The sequence below is a fragment of the Platichthys flesus genome, chromosome 19 (assembly GCF_949316205.1).
Source record: "Platichthys flesus chromosome 19, fPlaFle2.1, whole genome shotgun sequence".
In the NCBI taxonomy this organism is placed as follows: domain Eukaryota; kingdom Metazoa; phylum Chordata; class Actinopteri; order Pleuronectiformes; family Pleuronectidae; genus Platichthys; species Platichthys flesus.
Window position 1 is genome coordinate 3,913,847 of NC_084963.1, and position 27,560 is coordinate 3,941,406.

Genomic DNA, 27,560 nt, shown 5'->3' on the forward strand with positions numbered 1-27,560 from the left:
ATTAAGACTGGAATGGGGTTTGAGGCTAATTCGCGACATTCGTCCAGAAGGGGTTAACCAGAGAAACAATAGTCTTTAACAAGAGCAGGTTCTGATGTGCTTCACAGTCACACAGCAGTTTCCAAACTGTTATCTCTGTGTTGTCACCGCGTTTGTGCCAGTGCTGTCACAGTGTTTTCTCAAATCACTGTCACAGCTTTGTCCTGAGTGTTATCACATTGTTTTCACATCGTTTACCCAGTGTTGTCCCATCACTGTCCCGGTGTTGTCGCATGGTCCTGCACAGCGGCTACAAACACAAGGTTCTTTTTCCTCCGGCGGATGTGAACTGGTTCTCTAACGTCCCAGTGACGCAGAGCTACAGGCTATTTCACTTCAGTAACGTAATGCATTTCTGATTGAAACAGAGCACAGGGGAGGTGCATAATGATGGGAGCGATTTGATTAAATTCCTCAGATGTGATGGGCGAGCGCTCCGGACTCAGCTTATTGTGATGAATACATGAATAAATTAGACCTGGACCATGCTTCCTTTTGGAAAACTAAACACTTTTTTTTCAAATGACACACAACCCCTGCTTGACACTGCCGACTAGCCTCCAACAGCTAACAGCTAAGTGCAGCCATCACAAGATTGAAACTCGAAATGTATTCCACTTCAAAGGTCCTGCAGGGCGGCTTGAAGCAGTTGGAATAATCATCCATTATGTCTATGTCCACTCTAGACCATGTGTTTTGCTAATTGCCCAATTCCACAGGCATCTCCTCCTGCAGGCTAAAGTGCATTCTGCCCATCGTGGACAATGCTCCCCGCCCAATGCACGGCAGCTTCACAAAGCAGAGGAGTTCAGTCAGTCGCTGTCTCCACAGACCGAGGGAGTCTTTTGTCCCTCAGGCCACAAGGACTCTTCAATGCCTCCCAGCAATACTGGAATTATAGTGACTATCATCCTGTCTCTGCTGCTGAACTGTCACTCACTGGCTATGTTTGCCCTTTGTGCAAAACTCTGCAGGCTCCTATATTTTCTTTTATGGTCATACATTTATCTAATTCAACACTTTACTCTTATATACGTTAGTATTCTTGTTTTTGTATTCCTGCTATTATTTAAAAGAGTTTTGTCACAGTTTTTTCAGTGCGTCTTTCCTCTTGTGTGTTTAATAGGTTTTGTTTGAGTAAAAGTTGTGCAAAGTTGAAAAGTGTTTAACTTACGTAACTATGGGTATTTTTTCCCTGCAGAAACATTGAAATAAAAGTCCTGGTGAATAAACGTCACCGGGCTGTTTACCTTGCTCCAGGTCACTCTGGTTGTTGGGTCCTGGTTTCCCTGACAGGGGACGAGCAGGGTCCGGCCGGCCTCCTGTCGGTACTGCTTCTCCGGAGCCACGCTGAATGATGGAGGGTCCTAAGATTGGCCCCCAAAAAAAAACAATTTAGCTAAATCAAGGAGATTGCAGAAAAGCCAACAATGGAATTTTTAAGACTGGATTACTGCCGTGTTGGCCAAGATTATCTTAATAACAAAAGGATTAGCCACACAATTAACTCCCAAACAGTGCTGCCATTGTCCTGAGTAGAAGTTGACTTCCATTAGGGCCGGGGGGGGGACTCACACAACGGAGCGAAAAGGTCAATAAAATGTCGTTTTTGTGAAGTTTGTTAATGCGCTGTGACAGATGCCGTTGTGGTTAATTAAAAAACACAGCGTTGAGTGGACGGACTGTTTGACTAGAGCTAGTAGGACAGATTCACTGGTGGGTTCTGATATGCATTTCAAATGTTGTTAGGTAATATGCAGCATCGCTCCACTGACTGACCCCGGTGACCCTGAGTGCTCACTCACCTGCAGAATGACATTGGTCGGCCCAGATGAACCCATGCTGCCGTAGCTGTTGGTCGGAGTGCACGTGTACACGCCGGCCGCGTCGTCATTGACTGTGGCCATGAACAAGGAGCCCAGCGGCGTCAAGGTCCAACCTGGATACTGGAAGAAAAGCACAATGCCCATAAACTCCACTTGGAGATGGAAGGAACCGGCAGTGTCTTAAACGATGCATAGATTTAAAAAACTTAGTTAGAAGTATGCAGGAAAGCTTAAAGAGCTAAAAGGCAAGGGGAGGCTGTAACAACTCCAAAGCCACAGCTGTGTTTGAAGGATTTGTTTCTGAGAACTGCCTGCCTCAGTCCTGCAGTGGTTAAGCACTCGATTCCCCACTGGGCAGATTATTTCCAAACTTCTTTTAAAAAAATCTAAAATTATTCACTCATGCCTTCACTGCTTTCTGCAAGATGTTATCCGAAAAGATGAAGTGAAATCCTTGTCTGTTCTCTTGATTAGAAATTTTGGAAGCATTTGCATTAATAGCAGGTGTATTGCTTAGTCCCTTTTTCCCCATTAAGCTGTAGCTAAAGTCTTGACTTGTGTTTTGATTGAGCAAAAAAAAAACAACAACAACGTCCCACTCGGTTTAATGAAGTCAAAACTTGCTATTATCCTTCCCCCAGAATGAGGCTGTGAGAACAGAAGCATGACTGTGGCTATCAGCGCTTGTGACATCCAGGCTGGAATTGGAATAATTGGCAGAATAACATTCCGACGCCTGTGTCCCGCTCTACAGGAATCTATCACATTTCCTGTGGTGCTTCTCATCCACCATCACGTCCATCGCTCAGACCAAAGTGTCGGCGAGGAGGGGGGGGGGGGGGGGGGGGGTCAACACAGCATGTGAGGCGGGAGGAAGTGGCGGGTGGACTCTGGATTGGAACTAAAAACAAAGGAAATGTTTTTTAAAAGAAACGCATATTATTTTCTAATGTGAAATCACAAGGAGGACGTGCGTAAAAAAAAAAAAAGCCTGGATGTGACGCCCTCTGCTCCTCATCCTTAATGGCTCCTCCATCCATTCCTCTAATGAGGGGAGGGTTGATTGAAGTGAAAGATATAAAAAAAAAAAAAAGAAGGAGAATGAAAGTGGGCAGTAAGGAGTTCCTCTGGGATTCCTTCAAAAGCTTTTAGGGATGAAGAGATCGTCCCCGTCCATTAGGATACACTTGATTGAATGACGTGGAAATTGAAAACCTGAAAAGACATTTCACTGGAAATGTCCAACGGAGAGACAGTTGTTCCACGGTTGAGCTGAGTAGGAAAACATTTGCATGAAGAGCTGCTAATGGCGGCGGCTTTATATTCTTGTTGTCAGCAGCGGTGGCGCTCAAAGAAAACTGATGTAGGCCGAGGCTTCCCTGTGATGTTTGCTGCCTATACAGGGAGAACCAAAACAGAGCGGTGCCACAGGAATATGAGTTAGAGTGTTGTTGTGACCGTGCCTCCGTGTGGAGATTTGTCATTTTTATTACCAAGGACAGATCGAGTGGTTCTCCGTCCTTTGTCCAATCCACGCGGAGCAGCGGAGGCTGAGCCGCCGCCGGGCAGGTGACCACGCCATCCATACCGGTGGGAAGGTAGGTTTCCTCAGGCATTGGAAGAGCCAGGGCCGGGTCTGAGTGGAGGAAAAGGAGGAAAATCACCTACTTTGAAACAAATAGACCACAAACCTGCAGCACTGCTCCTGAGCCATGACTTCTAAATTCCTTCTAAGAGCAGATCTCCTCCCTGCCTGAGTTTTGCTCAGTTTATTTACCGCGGCCGACTGAAAGTGTCTCGGGGTTTCAAAGGTTTACACACAAGAGAAAATTATTCAAAGAAAAAGTCTACATTGCCAACTTTTACAGATTTTCGGCAAATATCCAGTTATTTCAGTTTTTTTTGGTTCCACTAAAGGATGGTTTACATCTGTAAACAAGTAAACAGGTTTATTATTTAGTTTATTATGAGATAAACTCAAACAAGTTTGGAATATCGAGAGAAGTTTGGAATATCGAGGGAAACTACAGTCAAGTTTTCAAAATGTGACTTAATATGAAACCGGCATGTTGAGAGAAAAATTATTAAAATCTGCATCTGTAAATATGTTGAGGTAAAACACAAGTGAAGCTTTCAACCAACTATTTAGTTTAATAAGTTTAAGTAATGTATATGTTTATCAATAAACACTTACAGCTTTTATTTCATCATTTATTCAAAATTATTAAATTAATCTTAAATGAATTACTTAATAGAAAATAACTTTTTATTAAATGTGTTGAAATTCTGAGAAAAATAAGATAACATATAAAAACCAGAAGAACAGAGAAAATATAAAAGAAAGCTGAGATCCTTGACGTCCCTCGAGGCCTCACACACACGACATGAACCAAAGAGTGGACGTACGCATCACGGTGAGGTTGGCGGAGGCCGTGGGCGGGGTCAGCAGGCCGTTGCTCGGCATGCAGGTGTAGTTCCCAGAATCCTCGGGGACGAGCCTGGAGATGAGCAGGGTTCCGTCCACCATGATCTTCACTCGCGTCTTCAACGACCTGTCGGTGAAAACACACGGGAATTCTTGATCGCGCGAAAAAAAGAACAAAAGCAGCAGCTTCAGAATTTCAGCGAGAGGTAATTCAGCTCCTGCATCCGAGCCGAGTCAAACAGGTTCTCAGAGAATCAACAGTGTGGGAGGGATGCTTTTTCCTTTTTTATCTTTCCTGCCGTGAGTTATTCACCAGAGTGCAGATGGAGGATTAGGAAAATACATTTCAATTCAGTTGGAGTGGGAAGACAAGGGCCCACTCATTTCATACATTCTTACATTTACAGAGAAGCAGAGAGAGAGAGAGAGAGAGAGAGAACCGGAGCACATCACACGCTGCTCATACTGGTGATGATCGCCGATTGTGGGAAGACCTACAGTCACACATTTGAGCTAATTACCATGTAGATCAGACAACCTGGATCAGTTCCCATCACCTCATCCCCCCCCCCCCCCCCCTCGCAGCCGCACCAGCAGGAACCTGTGTGACAGAGGGCCGCTGTCCTCCAAGCTCCATTTACCAATATTTTGTGTGTTAGCGATGACTCCAGTGAGTAATGTGAGGGGGTTTCGCTCACAGAGACAAACTCGTGGAGAATCATCACCGACTCCACAGCTCTACGGAGCCTGTTAGAGCTCACTCGTGTGGTTTTATGGCACATTTACTGTTTCGGTGAGAGCGCTCTCATCAAAAATCTCTGTTTCCATCTGCGGCAGCAGCAGCAGCAGATGGAAATGTTCAGGAAACAAGCAATAACAAACCCAGTGTTCACTACCTGCTCAGCTCCAAACAGCAGACACAACAAATACAGGTTGACCAACAGGCTAAAAGCCAAATATATGTGATTTACAGTCATTTAAATTAAGCTGATTCTCATACATTTGAGAAGCAGAGAATGTTTGGGCTTTTGTGATTGAAACACAACTTAAACAATATAAAAATCAATTAGCCATTCATCAGCAGTTATTTAAATGATTACGGAACTAATTGTAGCACTGAACACTAATCACAGCGACTTTATAAAAGTGAAGGTTAGTCAGTAAATTATTTGGTTTACATCACAGTCTGTACGGTATGAATCGAGTCCACACCTCAGGCTCAGGTGAATCAAATCAATAATGAAAAAACGGAGGCTTCATTCAACCTAGAAAAACAAAGTGGAGGATAGTTGAGGGCGTGACTGAAGAAAAACTAAACGGAAAGCCAGGTCTGACGTTTCCAAAGTGCAGCTCAGCAGGGACAAATCCAGGATTCTTTTTAAATGAGGGGGCACAGGAAGGACCGAGACACACAGGGCTCATGGGAAATCAGAAAATTCCATCAGATATAAACAAATACAGCACTGTTGACAATTAGCGTCGAACACACTGCAAGATTTCCAGATTCTGACATTAGTGTATCGCGTTAATACACCTGCACTTTAGTTTTTACCTCAGGACGTAAAAAGGAGATTATGGATCGTAGACAATCAGAATAATCCCAACAGCTTTATCCATCAGCTCCAAAAAGCCTCTTTATTTCCTCAGCACCATCAGGCTGAGCATTAACCTGTGGGTGTCACCGTCATGAATAATCGTCCGTGTGACAGAAGTGAAGCAAATTAAACGCTCCATCTGCACAACTGACCCCCGTCCCAGCTGATGTTTGTTTGTTTGCTAAGAACGTTCGATTTTCTGGTGCCAGCAAATCACCAAGCGTTTTCCCCCGCTGGCTCGGATCTCCTCCCTGGAGCCGTGATGCTCATTCACCGCTTCACAGTCTCAGGCCAATTTCATTCTTTTCTTCTGAATCAACACGACTGAAGCCTTTTCCTTCACATTTTTCTTTTATTGGTCTCTTTGGCACTGACTCTTTAATAAGTCGGTTTATGTGCAAGTCAAAAAACTATTATTATTATATAAGTTATTCCATCTTACATGTGAAAGAAGCGACTATTTACACATTAAGCAGATGTGGGCTATCACAAGTATTCGTTTGGAATCAGGTGTTTGTCAGTTTGATAAATTTAAGTCCAACAGTCAGAAAGAAAAGTAAACCAGCTCCTCCACGGTTCCATTTGTTCACCAGTAGGTCACCAGCTTTTTCCACCATTTGTATCACAGTAGAGGATACTAATACCTATACATATATAATGGATAACAAACCACTGGATGATCCTTTATGAAATGTGATTAATATTAAAGTTAAACTGTTTGTCCCTTCAGATCATCAGACCGATCAATGAGCAGGTTCAGACTGGAGTGATGCTGTCATGCAGGATACAGCTGCTCCTCTGAGAGACCCCCCACACAACTCCTCTGAGACACATTTAAGGGATTGGAACCAACCCTGACGGTGACGGACCACGATCAATTTCAGGGTCGTGAACCGGAGGGGGGGGGGGGGAGCGGAGGACCGAGGAAGGGAGGAAGTGTAATTAGCAGAATGGAAACCTCCCTCTGGGTTCACTTCCACATCACTGCAGCAACGAGGGAAGTACTTCCACTGGAGGTCAGGAAGAAACAAGGTGTTAAGCTGGTGCTGTTACTCCGAGATGTAACTGGATTGGACCTGTGTTGGCCAATATATAAAGATTTGAGTTTCCAATTATGCAAAAAACTACAGGATGGATTTCCACAAAGCTTAATAATAAGGTTGAGGTGTAGGTCAGGGGAGAACCCATTAAGTTTCATCGTGGATCCAGATCAGGGGGCAGATCCAGGAATCTTTTTGCATTTGCTTTCATATTGCGATTGGGTCATTTTTTTACCATTTTCTTTAGATTTTCCTAAATAATACTTCATTTATATTCATAAAACAATACAGACATGTCGTAGGGGTCGGATATTTATACGTGTATGCTGCAGATACAAATAAAAAATCAAGATCTAGGGAATTTAATCGTGGTTTCATAAGGAGACAGTTGGTGTGGACATGAACTCTATTTCACTCTTATTTACACATTGTGCTGATGTTGAAAGAAAGTATTATGTTGATCTATAACGTCAACACCGTAATATATAATAACACATAACATGAGCATATTTTATCCTTATTACCAAGCTCCTACTTCAGCAGCAGGCACTCAGCCTCCACTGTTTCCACCGGGGAAATAAACATGTTCATATGATCCTACGTCTGTTCTCATGGTTCCGTTACTCCACTTAAGAATTGCAAACATCCAAAGAGAGAAACCGCACTCTCCTGACAAAATGTCAACCCCCCGAGCTACGAACCTTGGTCTCTACGTTTTCTTATTTATTCTGATTGAATTTCACATCACAGGCTGCAAGAGAAGGAAGAAATCCACCTTTTATTATCTCAGGAATATTTGCTGATGCACAGCTCTCACTCTCCCGGAGAAATAAAGCTTCCTCTCATCACGCTCAGGCCTGATTACTTCCATTACCCATTAGCCACACCACTTATCCTCAGGGGGGTCGCAGGGGTGCTGGAGCCAATCCCAGCTGACGCCAGGCAAGAGGCGGAGTTACACACCCCGGGCGGGTTGCCAGACTATCACAGGTCTGACATATGGAGACAAACAACCCACCAGGCACACATTCACACCTACGGGCAATTTAGAGTCCACTATAAACCAAACCTGCCTGACTCGGCACTGTGGGCGGGAGATCCGGACTCCTCCTGCACCTCCTGCACTGGAATCCTCCACCATCACAGCAGCTCTGGCCTTTCAGAGTAATGTGTGCAGCCAAAAAGAAAGAAAACTATTTATATCATAAATCACCTTGAGTGGCACTCAGTGGAGCGTTTACCTCTGCCAAGACCCAGCGGTTTAAAAAGCTTGGTGTGACATTCATTTGAAAACAGTTTATATATAAACTGTGAATTCCCCAAGTGACTCCACATGATCACAGCTACACACCGGTGGTAGTTACAGGTTTTGAGTCGTTTATTGTTACGCCACAGAAGCAGACAAAAGGCTTTATCGTCTATGAAACCACATTTAAATCCACGAGATGCTGAGTTTTATTTTGGATCTGAACCAAATTGCACACACTCATTAATATCAGTCTTCTTAATTTGCCAGATTTATTTCATCGATATGATACAGGAATGAAAATAGAACCTCGTTTGTTTCATTTGTTCATCTGTAAATTAGCAGGATTACACAAAAATTACATTTGCGTGAACCTAAACTGAATTAATTCAATCTAAGTATTGCAGCATGGGTTGCACGTGCACGCTCACAAACAGGGTAGCGTATGTGCACAACTAAAGGTGAAACCATGAGGTCTGACTGTCAGTGGGGGAGCGACTGGTTGTTTGCTAGTTTGCATGAGTACACAAAAGCTACACAAAGGATTGCACGAAGGTAGCTGGAAGGATGTGTAATGAATGAGCGAAGTATGCAGAACGATATAGTGCAGATCCAGATCAGGGGGCAGATCAAGGAATTATTTTTGCTCTTTAAAATAGATTTTTTGTCATTTTCACCAATTTCCCAGTAGACTAATTAATAATAAAACATTTAGGGGACTGAGATTTATGAGTGTGTACAGTTTTTATTTACGGGGACTGTTATATGTGCTCTGCTGAGTGCTATTCCAGTTGTACAGTTTGATTAATATGGTTGTGCCGCTCTATCTATGCAAACGTCGGCCACCACAGCAGGAATCACCTGAGACGCTCCCTGGGGGGGGTGGGGGTGGGGGGGTAGCGCTCGTGAATAACAAAAACACAGAGCAGTGAGAATCTCCCGGAGGAGCCTCGGCGTCTCTGTGGAGTTTTCTACCGTCTCCAGCTAAGTGTTGCTATTTCAGTGCAAAGTATAAAAATGAAATTGCAAACTCACAGCTGAGAACATGCATGGAGGAGCCTTTTTCAGAGTTTGATGAATTATTGAGGAACAGTATAAGATGTAGAATTCATGGGTTTGAGTCAAATGACTGTAAATTGTGTTTCTTCTGTGCTCCTCGTGTGGACGTCCACCTGAAGCGGGGCAGACGCTCTGTCAGTCAGCAGAAGTTTGAGAAGCTTTATTCAGAGCAGTTCAACATCATGTGCTGATGACCTGCAGCAAAGACGGCGGTCGCTCCGGTTTCCTGAGGACGCTCTACTCACACACTCCACGTCAACTGTACTGGAAAAATCCACCATTTGTCGTCAACACGTGAGCAACTGTCAGACAGGCTTTTGAGAAATGTCACATCTGTTAATTCTTAAGTCGACTGAGGCTGATTTTCATGAGCCGTACTCAGACGTGACCTCCAGAGGAACTCGGGAGGAAATGGGTCCATTTGCCTTTCACAAAACTCAGCGGGAGATTTTTCTGCTCAGACGCAATCACACCAGTTACATATCCTCCACACATCCTGATGAAAAAAGCTCTCTCACATATTCCAGGGACTGTCATCTTTGAGAGGAGCTGAGTAATTGGGCGTGGAAAGTATTTTCACAAAAGTTTTTCGAGGGGTGTGAGCATGAGCTGAGGAAGATCTCCATCTCGAAAAATAAGCGTTTTTTTACCACAATGGAAACACTTAAGATCAATAAATAGATAAAACACAAGACAACTATATGAAGTTAAAACATACAAATATGATTCTTCCCTTTGGGCCTTTTCCCTTTTAGTTCTGAGTCCACAAAGGAAGGTATGTTTCTATTCCCGTTTGTTTGTTTGTTAGCAGGATTATGTAAACACTACTGGACTTATTACCACAAACATCTTTGAGTGGATCCAGGATTTATACACGGTTGCATTAGCCTTGGTTGAGGTAAGAGATACAAGATATAAAATCTTTGTATTCACGTCTTAATCTGACTGATCATCAAACTGATTTCCCTTTGAAAATGTCACAATTCTTTTCTTCTTTTGATCTATTTCACCTCTCTGTGAATGTTTTGTATAAAAAGTGCAAAGCTGGGTTTGAATGATGTGAAACCGCTGTTATGGTGCCACGATCTTTAGGAATAAAAACCTCCCACGCACACAAAGGCAGCGTTTCACTCCACCTGCTCCAGGTTTCAACTCCAAACATCAAACGGTTCACGAGGCAACGCTTCGAGAACAAAGAGCAGCGTCGGACACTCACTCGATGTGATGGACGTTTTCTCCTCCTCTCTGCCACACGTAGGTCATGTTGGGGGGGTCGGCCACCGCCTGGCAGCGCAGAAGTGCATTCTGGGACATGTTGAGAGACGCGCTTCTGGGAGGAACGACAATGACGGGGGGACCTAGAGAGAGAGAGGGAAGTTACTACACAATCAGAAATTGAATTAGTTTGACTTTAAAGTTTAGAGTCGGCTTTATGAAGGAGATGCACATGATGGATCATAATTATGTGGATTATTATTATAACAACATCTTTGTGTTGTTTGTTAAATGTATTGAATAATCATCAGACGGGAGGTAATGTGTATAAAATGAACAAAAATGAAAAGAACTGTAAAATAATAGCTATGTTGACAGGATGTTGCAATTAAGTGCAACATTTTGCACGTTAGGATAAATACAATAAGTGTTTTGGGATAAAAGCTCCTGAGGAATTATACAAACCATTAGAAAAGCAGTGTCAATCACTTCAGGCTACAGGTAATTCACTGTGTTGTGATATTTGCATTGAACCGACAGTGCAAAGGGCAATCAGGGGTTTGACCGAAGAGTGAGAGAGTTTTAAAAACTATCAAAAGCTGTGGTCTCCAGAGTATTTTCTATTTTCTAGATTAGAGAGATCCCTGAGATTCTGTGCTGTCAAATAAACGGCTCTCATAAGTCATCCTCATGCGGATGTCACATCCATCACGCCCCCCCCCCCCGCCGTGCCGACCGCACACACGTGCACGTTCGGCAAAGAGCTAATAAAGGAGTCTCGTCACGCCACATGTGTTGTGTATTAATAACCACATGATCTCCGCAGCAGTCGTTACTGATCAGGTTTTTAATCGGGAACATCCCATGTATATTTATGCCCGAGTGACAGCTGAGGGGTTCAGGCGGTTTTTGCAGACTCCATCCAGATGAGCCATTAGTCGGCTGGTAATCTGTGCGTGTGGCACGACCGGGGAACCGCACAACTAAAGCTCAGATAATGTGACTTGGAATGAAAGGTGTATTAGAGCAGTGTGTACTCACGATAATTCAAAATCTGACCACCGAGACTGTGAGATTCCAAAAATGAAGTGGAAAAAACGGAAGGTGCTAAAATACCCCCCCACACCCAATGCACCACGCTCTCTGTGGAGGAAACAGTAGGAGGACGAGTAGGAGTGGAGGAAGAAGTCAGAAATATATGATGCAGAGGCGTGTCGGTGTAATCCGGTGATCCACAGCAGCATGTTTCTACATTCTACAAGTATTTATATGCAACCACACACTTCTGTGAATGTGTCATGAGTCTATTAGGAACTGTGGATATTAGAAACTAGAATTACCGACTTGCAACTTGTACGACTCCACCAACCAGAGCTGCTTCAAAATCCTTTTCTTTACCAGATGCATGTGGAGTCACTTTGACCACTGAAATCTAATCAATTCATCTGGTACAAATGACAACTGGTCCAGATTTGAAGCCACCATGACATTGACCTTTGACCACTAAATTTTACCAGATGTTAAGAAATTCCCTGCAGATGTTTCTGATATGTCACATTCACAAGAACATGATCTTCGACCTTTATCCACCAAAATCAAATCAGTTCATCTTGTTTCCAGGTTAACGTTTATCCCAAATGTGTTTCTGTGAAAACGTATTTTGCTCACAGCGCCCTTGACCTTTGACTTTATAAGAGTTCATCCTTGAGTCCAACTGAACGTTTGCACCGTATTTCAAGAGTCTCCCTCAAGGGGTTCCCGAGACATCGTGTTCACAAGAATTGGGAAGGACTGGCAAATCCAAAAACATGATGCATCAACACGGAGGCATACAAAATGTTTAATCTTGTTGTTGAGATTTCTATTCACCAAATACCACGAGGGACATGTGGCACTTCCATTCAAAAGAAACACTCTTGGAAATCAAAATAATAATTATGTGAATTTCATGAATGAACGACAGCCGCCTAACGAGCCCCCCCCCCCCCCACATGATCTCTTGTCTGGTATCATAAGATCAGTGTTATCTTCACAGGGACGGGGAGGGAGTTTAATTCAGTTTGAGTTTTCCATTACCGCTCTGTCATATGATGCAAGAGGGAGAAACAGGGATGTAAATCACAGCGGCTCCGAGTCAGGCGGGCAGGGGCAGACAACACAGAGACTGAGGGGAATGACAGACACACAAGCTGACAGACAGACACACAGACAGACACACAGGCAGGGCGGCAGACAGACAAACAAGCAGACATATGGACAGACGGGCAGGAAGACACACACACACACACACGGACGCTCAAGCAGACAGGCAACAACCGACCTTTGACCTTCACTTCAGTCACCCGGGTCCTGTTTCCCTCAGAGTTGGAGGCGTGGCAGGTGTACCGACCCACTGACTGCACGCTCACTGCTCCGAGAGATAAGGCTCCGTCCTGGTAAAAGTACATAGATATAGAACATGGAGACACACGTGTATTATAGATACTATCTAACCCAACAGCTATTGTGAGGCCGACAGATGTGAACATGTGTGTTACTGTGTTTGTGAAGCTACACCATAGACATCATGGATTCAAATCTGCCAATTTTGTCTCTTTAATGATAAATGTTGATGTTTTAAATATGTAAATCTTGATTTTACTACATTTGCACTGGTGCAAAGTACAAGTCGTCTTTACTGCTGGTACTTCACGAGTTCAGGTTGGATCCTGTATCTCAGTCTAAGTCCCTGATAAAAAAGATAAGAAACATTTTAAGACCTTTAAAGGTTAAACCAACAGTTTAATCCAGTGACTTCACATTTTGAAATAGTTTGTTGTTGTGGTTTTCTTTTCACATCTCAGTGAATTCCACTCTTAACCTTTCAGACAGTTGCTTCAAATTATTAAATATTTCAGAAAAAATAAGAGAAAAATATCAGAGAGAAAAGGTCAAATACCGAAAACAGAATTGATCTGCCCGTTTAAATATCTCATGACCCGCCAGATTTCCTTTCGCTCACACAAGAGTGAAACGCTGCTTAAAAAACTGTTTCATTTGTTTTTGACAAAATAAGTGGTGGCTGTGATAAGGAAAGAAAGACACATGTTTAAGAAAATCATTATTCCAGTTCCATTCACAACCTACAGTTAGCTCACACGTACCTGATAATTAATTCGCTCAATAACACTGCCATCTTTCAGCCAGGTGATGGTGGGAGGGGGGTTCCCACTGGCAACACAGGGAAGAGAGAGGCGACCTCCGACCAGAGCCTCCATTGCCGGGGGCGGGGCTTTGGTGAAGGTGGGTGGGGCTGTGGAACAAAACGTTGAGATGAATATCTACATGGAATAGATTGACAATATTTAGGTAACTGTCCACAGGAAACACATTGTCTTCCAAGCTGCACAAAGAAAAAAGCAGGACAAGCAGACAATAAATCTCCTGTCTCTCTCCCTTCTGTCCTTCTTTTATCCATGCATATACAACACCACAGCATCTCGGCCTTGTCTGGTATACGGCTGCAGAAAATGTCAGTTGCAAAACTCTGTCGTTTAGCCACGAACACGCCGGTGCCACTCGGAGTCTTGGATCTCATTAGAGCCTTCTAAACGTCTGCCCCCCCCACATGCAAACAAATAACTTGCTCGTCAACATTTTATTGTTTTACTTCTCGGGCCCTGTGTCCTAAACGTATCTCTGTGTAAGTAAACAAATCACCAGGAGTTTTTTATTAAGCGTTAGAAAGTGGCTTCATTATTTTCTCTTTTTATTGGACTGAGAGTATTGGCTCCTTGTTTAATCAGAATTACAGGTGGAGACTCTCCAGCTTCACTGCTCTGCAGGAGAGGCCTGGTGAAATTACAAGAGCTGCACACTCCAGGTTCCTCAAACACTTAAAGACTTGTTTGCATGTGTAAGAGTTTCACACAAACAGAGGGTCATTTTTTCAAAGTACAGCTTGTTCAGCTCTGAATCGTCAAACCCATGAAGGCCACTGACAATCTCGTGAGTTATTCAGAGCGCAAACAATAGGATGTGAAGAGCACACCTGCAGGGCACGTCGGTGAAGTTCTATCCAAGGCCTGGAGTGCAAAGTCATAATCTATTATAATTCTCATCTCTAACCCGACGCACACACAGAGCAGCTTTGTGAGTCTGTCTCCCAGAGCTTTGATCTGCTGTGTGCTCTGATACTTTGTTCTGTATGTTTGTGTGCAGTCACCGCAAAGGTTTCCCCCCCCCAAATATATAGTATATAGACTTCAAAGAGCAAAAACAATGATGCATATTATATATATATATATATCGATTAATTATTTAAAAGATGCATCATTGGAACCCGTCAATAAGTGCAATCACGGCTTTAAGAGTCAGGGCTTGTTCTTTCAAAACATGAAAGTCAGAAGTCATTCGAACTTCCCGATCCGTTGAGAGGTTCTGACACTGGCGTCTTTAAAAGAGTTTGGAGAAAAGTTCTTAAAAGTTTAATTTCACAGAAGAGTCAGAAGTACGGTGTTCACTGGGCTCAGTAAGGCCATGCTTTACAGAACCAATAGAGACAAGGGACGTGCACATTCAATCAGACCAAGATGCTCCATGAGGCTGTGAACCCAGATCCCACCAGATGTTTTCACACATGAACTCTGGGAAAACGTCTGGAACATTTATTTATTCCTGTTGGGTTATTCCTTATGTGAGCCCACATGAAAAAATTCCTGTTTTCATGTGGGCTCACGCAGATTCTTTACTACATTAATTCTCTCACATTTGGCAGAAATATCAACAGCTGTTGAAACCATATGCCAATGTGTTGGAGGAGACACATTTGAAATCACAAAATGATATCTTGAAGTGGTACTTTGCGAGAAATTCAAAGGACCAGGTGATAATATGGGATTATAACAATGTCAGAAACTCATTAAACCGTATTGATTGATGCAACACCTATGTTAAATCTACCGAAAAGTCGACATCTGCTCCGCTATCAGCGATCTGGCCTCCGATTTAACTTTCCACGTGGAAGCAGATCAGCTAAACTTTCCAGCTTCCCACTCTCCACACGCTACATACACTTATTTCAACCAGCTTCTCCCTAATGCTAAATAATAAAGAGTCAGCCAAAGCTGTGTGAGCCCTTTGAAGAACACATGCATCAAGCTCGTGCTCGGGAGCTACAGGGCATCTAGCAAACGCCAGCCCTTAAATGTCAGTTAGCAGCTGCCATGGGAAACACGCACCCAGAGGCCCGGAGATTAAACGCCATTTCCATAGTGTATGGATATATATATATAAAAAGAAAAGCTTATCCTTTTTCAAAAATGATAAATTATTCACAATAGCTGCAGTATCAGTATCGGTTTTATTTCCTCACACAAAAAGAGAGGAGTATTTTAAGTTCCCTTTGTCTTTAGGGGCCCGCATATTTTAGGACCCTATGAATTATAAGTATATTCAAGTGAAAAGTTTGACGGAATATAAGATCTTTTTTATTATTGTCTGAAAACAAGCAGCCATATAAGGGCTTTGCTATAATATAATCTGCATTATAAGTAAAATAAAACTACAAATCTGACAGCAGTAGTATTTTGTGAGCTATGCACTGAAAAGTAAAAGTAATCCTTCCTGATTCCCAGTGTTTTGATTGACAAACTGGACGAGGGCCATGATCTGGATCAAATGTTATTTAACGTCAGATTAGGTCGTATTCACTTAAACCTAATCCACTTTTAAAAAACAAAAAATAAATCCATAACCCTCACCGGTCACAGAGAGCCGGGTCCAGGTGCCGTTTCGCAGCTCATCCGTGGGTTTATCCAGTAAGAGGATCCGACACTCGTATGAACCCTGGTCCTCCAGCCTCAGGTCCTCCAGCCTCATGGACGTGACACGGACCAGCGACACCCGCCCTGTGGAAACAAGAGAGAGAGAGAGTGTGTGTGAGAGAGAGAGTCGCCTGCAGGTGATGCTGCTGCTGAATCCACGTTTTACTCTCTGGTGTCTGAGCGTTGGTAACTGTTGCAGGGCTGAGACTTTGTTGTGCTGAAGAAGAACACACACGAGCACATGCACAAAAACATACACACAAACAACAGCTAAACACACACACACACACACACAAACTAAGAAATGTGAGCTCCCAGTTGCCAGGTGACGGCTCCCTCGAGCCGGAGCACAGCCCCCGACCTCAACCTTTTCATATTGTGCAGTCGGCAGCTCTCGTCTCTCTGCCTCCGTCAGGTTTTCACACTTTATTAGACCATCAGACAAACAATCGTCCAGTAACCTGACATCACGTGGGACGGCTTTGAAACATTCACAGTCTCCTCTCTTCACCAGCTCTGAAATCAAAAGCATGTAAACAGCGAACACGACGCAGTGTGAATTGTGAACAGGCTCTGATTTCAGGGGGACTGAGTCGGGGATGGACGGTCCTGACTGTCAAAAAGAAAACCAGGAAGTTGGAGTTACACATGCTGCTGCTGATAACACACCCTATTTGCTTTTCCAAGCTGCCAAGAGCGACTAAAACTCCAGGGGAAAAGAGGGGAGGGGTTAACGTCGAGCAAAATACACATCAGCATACACTCGGGGGGGATTAGAGCGTTTCAAAATCCCACCCTTTGACCCTCTGCCTCTTTTCCCCCCCTCCCTCATGTTTACTGGCTCTGAGTGATATGGGTCAGCACCGCACCTCAGAGGAAAGGTAGTGCTGAGGCAGGGAGGTTGTGCGAACGTGACAGAAAGTCGACAGAGAGAGGAAAGGGAGAGGGCGGGGGTGGAGAGAGAGCGTGACCTGACGACAAAATCGCTAGCCTGTGAAAAATGCATGATTGCAAGTGATTTGAATGTGAGGTAAATTGAGTGTGAGAGCTGGAGCACAGACAGACTGAAGCACACGGGGGAGATTTGGACCTTTTTGTCTCTCAACACACACAATATGTGTCTCGCCGCTTGTGTTGTGCATACGTGAGTTTAAAAACAAGTTTGTGTTTGCAGGAAACACGAGAGGTTGTCGGTTCTCGTGTGCAAACAGACACAGAGTGTGGGGGAATTAGGATAATTCCGTTTTGGATGGTTGATGGAAGTAAAATAACCAGACTTCCCTTTTTATCCTTCCTTCGCTTCAACCTGCATCCTGCCCAAGAAAACCCAATTACAACTGTTACCTACAGGGTTGTTATCCGCTCCATAAAGAAATGCTTTCCACCAGCTCAGTGTGAAAGAACTCGGTCGGGCTGCACAGATGATATCATCGCACATCAGTGCTCCAGCTCACACGTGTTGTTGTGGCTGATCGGAAGAAACTCCCTCAACTTCCCTGTGGCAGGAGCAGATTAGTAACCCTGCAGAGGAGCTGATGTTTTCACCAAGTCAACCAAACCTAGTGGAGAGACAGGGCCTGGGACTGGGAACCAATTGATTATTGGTGCGGATAAGTCTAAGGGGCCTATCCAAGAATTTATTGTCATCTTTGTTAACTTTGTTGTATGACAAACAAACTATTAGGTCAACAAACAACTTCCATCAATCCATTTCCTTGGAACTGCTCTTTAAAAACGCCCCAAACCCCCCCCCCCCCCGGCGAGAATGGATGAGCTCATTTGTTACCGACAAAAAAAAAACTTTGCTGCGCTTAACTTTCTCCATCATTCAGTTATTAGACATCTTTAAGAATGTGCTGCCCCGCGAGTGTGCATTAGGATGATGAGAATGAAGGTAAACAGCTAAAAGCTCGGCTCCAACGAGGACTAACATTATTCCATAGATCACGATGCACTTAACAAAATAAGAGGGTGACAACAGGGCGTGAAAATGATACCGTTAACAGGTAGAAGCTCCACCCCCTACCCCTCCCCCCACCTCCATTACTTCATTAAATTAGCCTAAGAGTGGATTTTGGACTCGTCCAAGGAAAACAATATCTTATTTCACACACACACACACGCACACACAAACACACACAAATACACACACACTTGCATTTATTGGCCAAACTGTTCCCAACTGAAGCCCCCCCCCCGCTCCCCCTTGAAGGCTTTGTCCCTGACTTCACTCTCAGGTGACGGAGAAACTCGAAACCATTCAGGGTGAAGTGGAAATAAAAGTCTTTACAAATGAAAAGGTTTCAGTTTGAAATGAGACGCCTGCAGACTCCCCACAGAAACGTCTTTTAAAAAGTAAAAGATGTTTTGCAGCCGAGTAGATTATTAAGTGTGTGGGTCATTATCTTCTTTAAGATAATTGCTTTCCAAGGATTTTTTTTTTGAAATAATCCTCATTCAACTGAGCCGCTAATTAAAATCCTTTGTGTTAACGTCATTTGAAATGGATCGCGGGGCGTCTCGAGGAGGAAATCACATCTGTGAAAAACACTTTGTTAAACTCATATTAAATCAGTTAGTTCTTTAGTTACTTAAACACGTGTTCTGTTCCATCATGTTTTATAATCTGTAAAACACTTTTTATGTTATTACTGCTTTTGCTAGTTTAATTTTTTTTTTATATATAAAGCACCGTGTAAATATAAATTATGCTTTAAACTACTTTTATCTTTACATTCAACTGATTTTACCACTTAAAGAGAAAACAGAAAACTTGTATTTTTACTTGATAAGTCATTTTTAGACGATTAAGTCACAATTTAGAAGAATAAAGTTGTAATAATAGGCCAGATGTCATTTTCAAGGGGGGATATCAGAAGATCAGCCTGACAACCTTCATTAGTATGAGGAATGTGGAGCATCTTAAGTTACACTTTATATTTCACAAATGCTTAAATACAATATACAACAAACAAGTATAAGTTCTCGTTGTTGCTTTTCTGAACAGTTTGACTTCCGTCTCGGTAAACTACAACTTTATTCTGGGAATATTAAAAATGTTCTCTTCATTATGGCCCCAATACACTTCACAAGCCTATGGACTAAGTTTTATTTTCTCAGCTTTATTCAGAGTGAAGGATGCACCAGAGATATTGATTTTCTTTCCCCTAAAATTGATCTGTAGCATTTTGGGAATCAAGTTTTTAAATGATAAAGAAACATCTTCCGGGGAGAGGGGGATTTTTCTTTTTGGATGTGTTTGGTTTGACAGGGCTCCGTATGAAAAATTATCTAATATCAATACCATTTTGCTCGACCTGGGCGTTTATGTCCCCGGGAGCGTGATGTTCACGGGCACGGGCCCAACACGGCCTCAGAGATGTCGTCAGCTCTTGGCAGGCGGCGCACAGGCAGTCGGGTTTCAGCGAGGAGAAAGAAGCAGCTTTAGTTTCACTCCTCGCTGCGTGTTGATCTATTACAGTGTCATCGTTTGAAATTTGAATTGAGAGCTGTGTCGTTATCAGACGTTGAGGCTGATACTTACAGACACGAGGACTCCCAGTGCAAACCGCCTGTTGTGGAGGAGGAAACATATTGATTGTGATGGGATTTACACGGAAACATTTCATTTCCACAGCTGTATTTACTTTTTTTTATGCAGTAGGCAGCTGTACGGGTGCGGAGGGATTTTCTATCCTGCGCACAGAGCAGACGCTAATCCTCAGATCTTTACTGCTCTATTACAACAAATACATTTAAACCCTTTTAGCTCTCTACGCTCTCCGGGGAGCAATCCGAAAGGAAATCTAATGTATCCCGCACTTTGTGGAGCTACACGCAAGATCAAGCACAAAGACTATTGATGGAGGGCATAGCCGGCAGTCAGAAAAAGATCAATTCTGAAAGTGTATTTCACCCATTTAACGTGGAAAAGAGGGAGGAACGGTGGAGGGGAAACAAAATGAGCCGCGCACATTCACACTTGACGTCCTGAAGACAAACTGTTGAGTCATCCGAGAAGAGGAGGTGAAATCCACACCAGTCGTTCCCTCCCTGTTTCCAGTTTCCCATGCTGCACCTGTTGCTCCCACACCAGCCAGCACCTGAGATAAATCGCGTCCAATCGGCATCCGACTGGACAAAGCAGCTTCTTCTCCTCCAAACCTTTTGTGTTTCACAGAGAACAGCAACTTTTCTGTTTGTCATCGGAGACGCATGTGATTAGCAAACCTGTTTTATAACAAAAAGGGACTTTTCTGTGCAGGATGCTTTAAGTTCAGGTGAAGTGCACAGAAACTGTAATTCATGGGACGGAGAGCAGTGGCTAATTTTAGGCTTTTTTCTCCGGCTTCCTCTGAAAGTAGCAACCAGTGTAATGAGCTGTGACATCATTGTGTGTTGAGGGATGGTCTTTGGAGTCGGCGACAAAAGGCCACAGTCTTTTATGAGCCCGGGCTGGAATTAAAGTCCGCACCCCTCCCACTAATGATAATTCATCCGCCAAGGTTCACCCTGACTTTATTGCTATGTAAATGTCTGTGTCGTATTTCGTTGCGCGGCCTCGGCGAGGGAGCGGCACCAGAATCAAATGAGAAAGACCTCCGCTCGGCCGAGAGCACCGACTGGTCCTTCCACAAACAAACACACACCTCAATGCACTGATTGCAGCTCTTTACTGGACGTCACTCAACCAAGGAATCTGTCATACCATACATTTTTCTTAGATTTCATGTCAGATATGTAGATAATAATCAAAATAATAATAGAAATGAACCAGCGTGGGCTTTAATCAATCAGGAATTAGACAAAACTGTGTGGAAACAACGCGTGATATCAAATATCTACTTCACCTGGGTAATAAAGCTCTATTGTTTTTTGAAACCCATTAAAAACACATCACTGAGTCACCAGCACTTATTATCCTGAGGCTGTGAAAAGTCAGTAACAGACCAAATATGAACTCAGCCGTGGAGAGAATCCACAAAAAATATGCATAATTTTGCTCTTGTTTGATAAAGTTGGATTAAAATATAAACTAGAGAACTAAACTTTATTTTTAAAAGTCTGTGTCTTCAGTCAGAAAAGGGAATAGCAGGAAAGTGTTGAGATTAAATGTTGTTTTTTGTCTTGTCATGGGATTTGTCGACAATAAGACAATTATGGGATAACACCCTATCATTAAAGAAGCATATTTTCCCATTATGGAAAAAACATATTGTCTCTATATTATTGTTATTAGGGCTTCAGCTAATAAACATGTCCGGTTTTGATTAATCCATCAATCCTCAGTTGCTCTTTCCGAGGTCAATGTGAAATTAAAACCTCCTCTTTTGGACAGAAATCCTTCTCTGGGAAGCTCGGAGACATTTCTGACACTTTTTGGAGATGTGTGAATTGATCACAGGTGGACGGAGTCTCTGCGGTGGCTACTAGAGGGTCACTGTGGTGAGTCGGCTTTTCAAACATTTATAGTTTTTGTGATTAAACTGTCAACACCCACGTCTGTGGAGAAATCACGTTTCCAGTGTGTTGCTGTGGAATCGCTCCCGTCTTACTTTCACAACAAAGCATCGTCTTCAAAAACAGGCAGGAAACTAAAATATGTACCAAAGCACTACATTATATTATATATTTCCACATTCTCACCCTTTCACTTCCTCAGCTGGTTAAAGCTCCCTCGAACAGGATGTCTGGTTCGTCATGTTTAAACACATTTCCCTAAAAATCCACCTGTCAAATTTGATTTGCCAGTAGAATTTAAAACCATGGGGTTTAAACAACGGTCGGCTGAACAGCACGAGTCTGCAGAGACTGATGCAACAGAGGGTAATAAGGGTTTATGAGGTTAAATCGCTAATTGCTTTAGCAGGAGTTATTAGATGGCATGTTGCTGATATCTATTATCTACCAGCGGCCGAGAGTTAATGACAATATTAACTACTTGGCACTTGGAAGCTCATGAATGTTTAACTGGCTGATTATTTTTTTTACTCTTGCAGATTCGATATAGACCGAACCTCGGGCAAAGGAAAAGAAGACGACTCTGGCGGAGAAGAGGAGGAGGAGGATCTGAGCCACGCAGACACGATTCCTTTCTGTTCACATTAGTCCCATTGTTTGTGACTTTAAAGGATAACAGAAGCTACACAGCGGTGTTCTCGGTCCGTTGAGGATCCCTCTCCCCTCAGACTCTCTTTGTTCTCAGTGCTGTGGGCAGAATAAGCACAATGCACGATGATGCAACGTGAGAGTTTCAGCTCCTTTAAGAAAAAAAAAAAGTGGCTCCCACTGTGGCCGGTTTGAAAGGCCGTCAAGGTGTGGTGCTGAATAGACTCCCAGGACCCAGATATACTGGTTACATTCTTCCAGTGGTGGGCACTCGGGGCTGGAGCATAACAGCACACATTATTCATATTTTCAAGATGGACAAGAGCTGTGGGGAGATTGTCCTCACAACCCACAAAATGTCAACTGCGTACAGGTGATGAAGAACGGGTCATGGGACCACAAACGTCAGGGGAATTCAAACGCCACGTAATTTATTTATGGCAGCCAATGGGACAGTTGGTGAGAAGTTTCAATCGAGGCATTGTCATATTCACCAGGTGACGTCCACACAACCGCATGCTGGAAGCTGCTGGCCGTCTTGGTGGTATTGTTTGGGACTTCTACACTTCCACAGAATATTGTGGAGTACTGTTAATGTATTTAATTTAAAACACGTGAGCATGTGCTTGGAGATCCAGCTGATATAACCGTCCATTATCTATATCAGCCATGATTGGAGGGTTTGAGGCTGGAGCCGGTTCCACCTGACATTCGCCAAGTGACGAATTGGTTGCCAGTGTGTTTGCGTGGCTGAGACACAGAAAGAAAGAAAAAAAAGACCATTCACACCCACATTCACATAATCGCCAATTATCCTGAGATGCATGTGTTTGGAATGTGGGAGGAAGCTGCAGTTAAGCAGAGAAAACCCACGCAGACACATGCAAACACAGACAGGCCATTAGGTATAGAGTCACAACCTGCCTGCTGTCAGCTGCTGTCCACTGTACCACTGTGCCGGTATCCATAATTGTGAATTTTTTGCTTACCAGCCAAAAACAGATGTTTCTACTATGATATGAAATTACTTACTGGTAATAGTGGTCAAACAGTCTGGTTTATCCAGCGAGTTAAAATGCCTTAAATGGTAAGAGCAAGGGGGAAATGCATAAAAATGTACAAATGTTCAAACGCAGTTAAACGGTATCACAGCATATAAAAAGACTCCAGTTAACAATTCACCGCAATTATAATCCACTCAGAGCCATCAGTGAACAGAAAGGACAATGGGCACATCCCAGTCGTCAGTGGGAGGATGTAATGGGATCGTAGAGGCTCACCCTCATACTGCGGATGGACCCGAGGCACGTAGGATCCAAATTTGATGAGGACGGGGATGTCGAGTCCCTGTCGAACCCACTCCACCACATGCAGGGACGCAGAGGACACAGCGATCGGGAATGATGGAGGAAAGCTGCACCCGAGCTCCACATCGCCTCCAGCCTTTCCTCGCACTTCCGGCCTCGCACCTTCAACGCTCCCTGCTGGGGGGGGGTGTATGACAGATTATCTTCAGGTTGCTTACTTTGATGCAAAAATAAGGATTAACATGGATACTGGTGGGTGCACAGTGGAGGATATACTGGAGATACTTACAAAAGAGGCAGAAAGCTGCCACCACCATAAAAGTCTGCATGTAGGATCCCGCTGGCTCCATATCAGCCGCTCATGCAACCTGCAGCATGTTCAATCTGTCGGCCAAAGACACACAATTGTCACAATCACATTAGTTTTCTTGGCCGCAGGCAGGACAGCAGCCACGTGTGACAGATTTCCAAACTAAAAAGGCAAACGGCAGAGCAGCTGCTTCTGTCATAATTATACAGATAAGGGGGGGGGGGGGTGGTTGTCGGGTTTAATACAGCTTTCCAATAACTGGAATTCGTCCCATATCATTACACAAATGGCCAGAGCCGCCTCTGCTGCCAGAAAGCTCCTTGGACCCCTATATCCTTTTCCGAGAGTAAATGTCATAAATGTCACATTAATCTTTGGAGAGTCACGTGTGGAGTGACATCTAAGTGTTTTATTTAGAGCACATCAGTGAAGGCGTTCGGCTGAAGCCGCCAGGAGACGTGCCCCTGGCAGACGGAGATAAGCCCAGCTGACGGGGGGGGGGGGGGGGGGGGGGGGGCATACAGGTTACGGCTCGAGGCATCAAGGAGTGCAAAATTAAAATCATGATCCAGACAATGAATGATCTGGATCATGACGATTGTTGTCTAAAGGCGTTTTACTGACATCCATCTCCAGAAACTGTTGAATAAAATGTTTAACTTTTGAAATGTCTGTGTTGATATCACGTAGGGGATTTATGTTGGGCCCCGTGTTTCCAGGTGTGAGATAATTGTCGTATTTGTACAATAACCTCGCCCCCCTGTACGATGAAGAATCAATAATGTATCATGTACGATAATTTCATCATTTTGTGACGCTAAGTAGTATCAGTTATAATCATAGCAAAATATGGATCACGTCTGTTTTACGCGTCTCTTCTCATGTAACATCTTTCTCAGCCAATCATCACAAGCTTAACACAAGTCCTTCCTGTCTCCTTTTTCACAATAAGAGCCTCGGGCCTTGAAAAGAATTGCTTCCCAATCTCAACACAGTTTTCAAACGTCTGTATCGGGCATCCCATCCCTCCTCTGGTCACAAATGATAATTGTCCTCAATACATTGATTTTAAGCTTAAGATATTTCAACATTTCCCATCTGGAGTCGCTGGTTCTGCCCCAGTTGCTGCTATAGGTCCAGTTTGACAGGATACTGAGTGTTTCCAGGTCCATAATAAACACGACCGGCCTCACCTAACTCTCTTTAAAGCCCACATCTCACTGAGCTCATTCACGTCTACTACACCCAGAGAGCAAAGGTTACTCCTTATCATCGACTGATACTACAGGCGCGTGCTAAACACGGCTGCTCACCCGCTAAAACAAACACATGGCAGATAAGAGACGGAGATGCTTTCAGTCAAGAGCTTATGTGGGTTAACGTTGGCTGAACCACAGCCATTGTGACCATAGAAATAGAAATTACTGATTGACACTGATGAAACTGAGTTGGATGCTCATCATCCAGGTTTTCTCAGATAAATGTAAAGTTTTCCAACCCAGTTAATTTATTGACGTATTATTTGTTTCTAAACACGAGATGAAAAGTCTATTATAAATAAAAAGGTAGAGTTTAATGGATGATGGTCACATTAATGATGTGTGCTTGACATTGCCTATGATCTCGACACTTCCTCAACACCCCCCGGCCCCTCCCCCCCTCTCATATCTTCTCTCCCTCACCATGAGGCTTTTATGGGCATTTTCATTTCATGACGGGGGCAAAGTCTGAACCTGTGAAAAACAATTACGCAGGCTGTCAACAGCTTGTTCCAGCAGCACTGCCACGCTGAAGCAAACAGCACTGTGGTGGTGGTTGGTGAACTTCCTATAAATTAACATTAACAATCTTTCCCACACCCGATCGCGATCCACGAACTGAATTGCGATCATTCCTCCCGAATTTTAAGGGTACCATCTAAAGAGTCCTGACTTAAACCAGACAATGGGATAATACGTCTTGATTGATCTTGATACCACAGCCCAACACCACAACCACCTGCTGTGCAGACTCTGGCTCCAAATGATATTTTATTGCACCCGTATCCAAACAATTTTCGCTTCATTGTAGTATCCTCAGTATCCTCGTTTGCCGGTTTAATCATATTTTACTTACTTCTCTAAGGAATCATTCAATAACAAACTTGTTATGTTTTAGGACCACTCAATATCATCGAACTGTTAGACCTACGAGCTCCAGAGCCACTAAGAGAGGAGAATGAGTCTAGTATCTGTATTGACATCATATAGAATGATTTATTTCAGCCCCCTGTCATAGACAAACAAATACAATGGTGGCATAACAGAGAAAAGCTTTAAGCAGCACTCTTTACCTCCACTCAGGTTTCAATGGCTGTGTTCCCAAATGAAGGTCAAATAAAAGCTCTTAAAGTTTATATTATACAAGTCTTGGTTTTCCACGTATGTCAAACCGGTGAGTGAAACCCTCTGAAAGCATTATCCTTACATTCTCTTTGAAAGAGGTTCATTGGATTGTTTTGTGTTACATTTCGGAGCGCTCTCCATTATCCGATAAAAGTGGCCTTGTGAAATACCTGACTCTTTTTAGCCTGACCACCTCCACACTGCATCAAGTGCTTCTCTCGCCCCGGCTCCTCTTCCATCAAGCGACTCGCTCGCGTGAAATTATTTTTCAAATATATCACACAAAGAGACCCTGTGATATAAAAGGTAGACTGAGGCTAAATGTCCTGAAATGTCAACGTCTCTGTAATTTTTCAAACTTAAGACAGATGCTCACAATTTTTTCAGACTTTTGAAAGAAAAAGGACTGCGGCCCTCTTCGGGATCGATTAAAACACAAAGTAATCTGATTGTTCACCCTTGCCCAGCAAACACAGATCTTCCACAAAGACCAAAGTGAAAGTCAATTTGAACTCTCAATCTCCAGCACGTCTGCAGTTTGCAGTCTAATGGAACATTAACAGAATTCTATCCCCTGCCCTTCAGCCGTGTGGCTCCGAGCAAAGCAGCACTACACTCCGAGTTTGTCCTGAACTTATTACACTTGAACGAGGCGGTCGAATGTTTGCTGAGGCTGAGCTCGGCAAACCGAGGTAGAGCTTTCCCGCCGCTATTCTGTTGCTTCTCTCCCTCCCACAGTGGGCGAGGACAAAAGAGCTGCACACACACTTGTCTTCCCTCTTTGTCGAACAGATGCTCGCCATCTTCTCCTCATTCTTCATCCGCTGCCTCTTATTAAATCATGAGACGAGCCATGATGAGGACTGAACACCCTGTAATGACATTTACGCTGCTGATTAAAGAAATAGATCCGGTCACATCCAGTCTGCTGTGGCTGTGCGAATAGAGACGATTATAGATGGATTAAAAATGATGTTCCCTCGTTTTGGGGCCGTGTAAAGAAAATGCTTATTGGTCTGGCGAGATGGTGAAGTCAATACAAAAAACCAGCTGTGTGGAGGGAAAAGCGAGACAGCAGGGGAAATGTGGCCAACGCAGCAAGAAGAGCGATGAGAGGCGACAAAAATCTTGTTAAGCTGCGGGACATTTCGTGTCATTAAATCTCGAGCAGGAACTCAGAGAGCAGCTGCTGGAAGGAAACG

The 27,560-nt window shown here is 43.6% G+C and overlaps 1 protein-coding gene across 1 annotated transcript in view; it reads right to left on the reverse strand.

Moving 5' to 3' along the window:
• The window catches only part of igsf9a (immunoglobulin superfamily, member 9a), a 51,852-nt gene that overhangs the window by 19,540 nt on the left and 4,752 nt on the right, over window positions 1-27,560 (reverse strand). The window contains exons 2-11 of the mRNA XM_062412377.1: window positions 23,954-24,048; window positions 23,638-23,841; window positions 16,187-16,333; window positions 13,589-13,737; window positions 12,766-12,877; window positions 10,447-10,588; window positions 4,272-4,417; window positions 3,359-3,501; window positions 1,845-1,985; window positions 1,290-1,406 (exon numbers count right to left, since the gene is read on the reverse strand). Coding sequence (XP_062268361.1) covers window positions 1,290-1,406; window positions 1,845-1,985; window positions 3,359-3,501; window positions 4,272-4,417; window positions 10,447-10,588; window positions 12,766-12,877; window positions 13,589-13,737; window positions 16,187-16,333; window positions 23,638-23,841; window positions 23,954-24,014 — 1,362 coding nt within the window. The 5' untranslated portion in view covers window positions 24,015-24,048. The remainder of the gene's footprint in view (window positions 1-1,289; window positions 1,407-1,844; window positions 1,986-3,358; window positions 3,502-4,271; window positions 4,418-10,446; window positions 10,589-12,765; window positions 12,878-13,588; window positions 13,738-16,186; window positions 16,334-23,637; window positions 23,842-23,953; window positions 24,049-27,560) is intronic.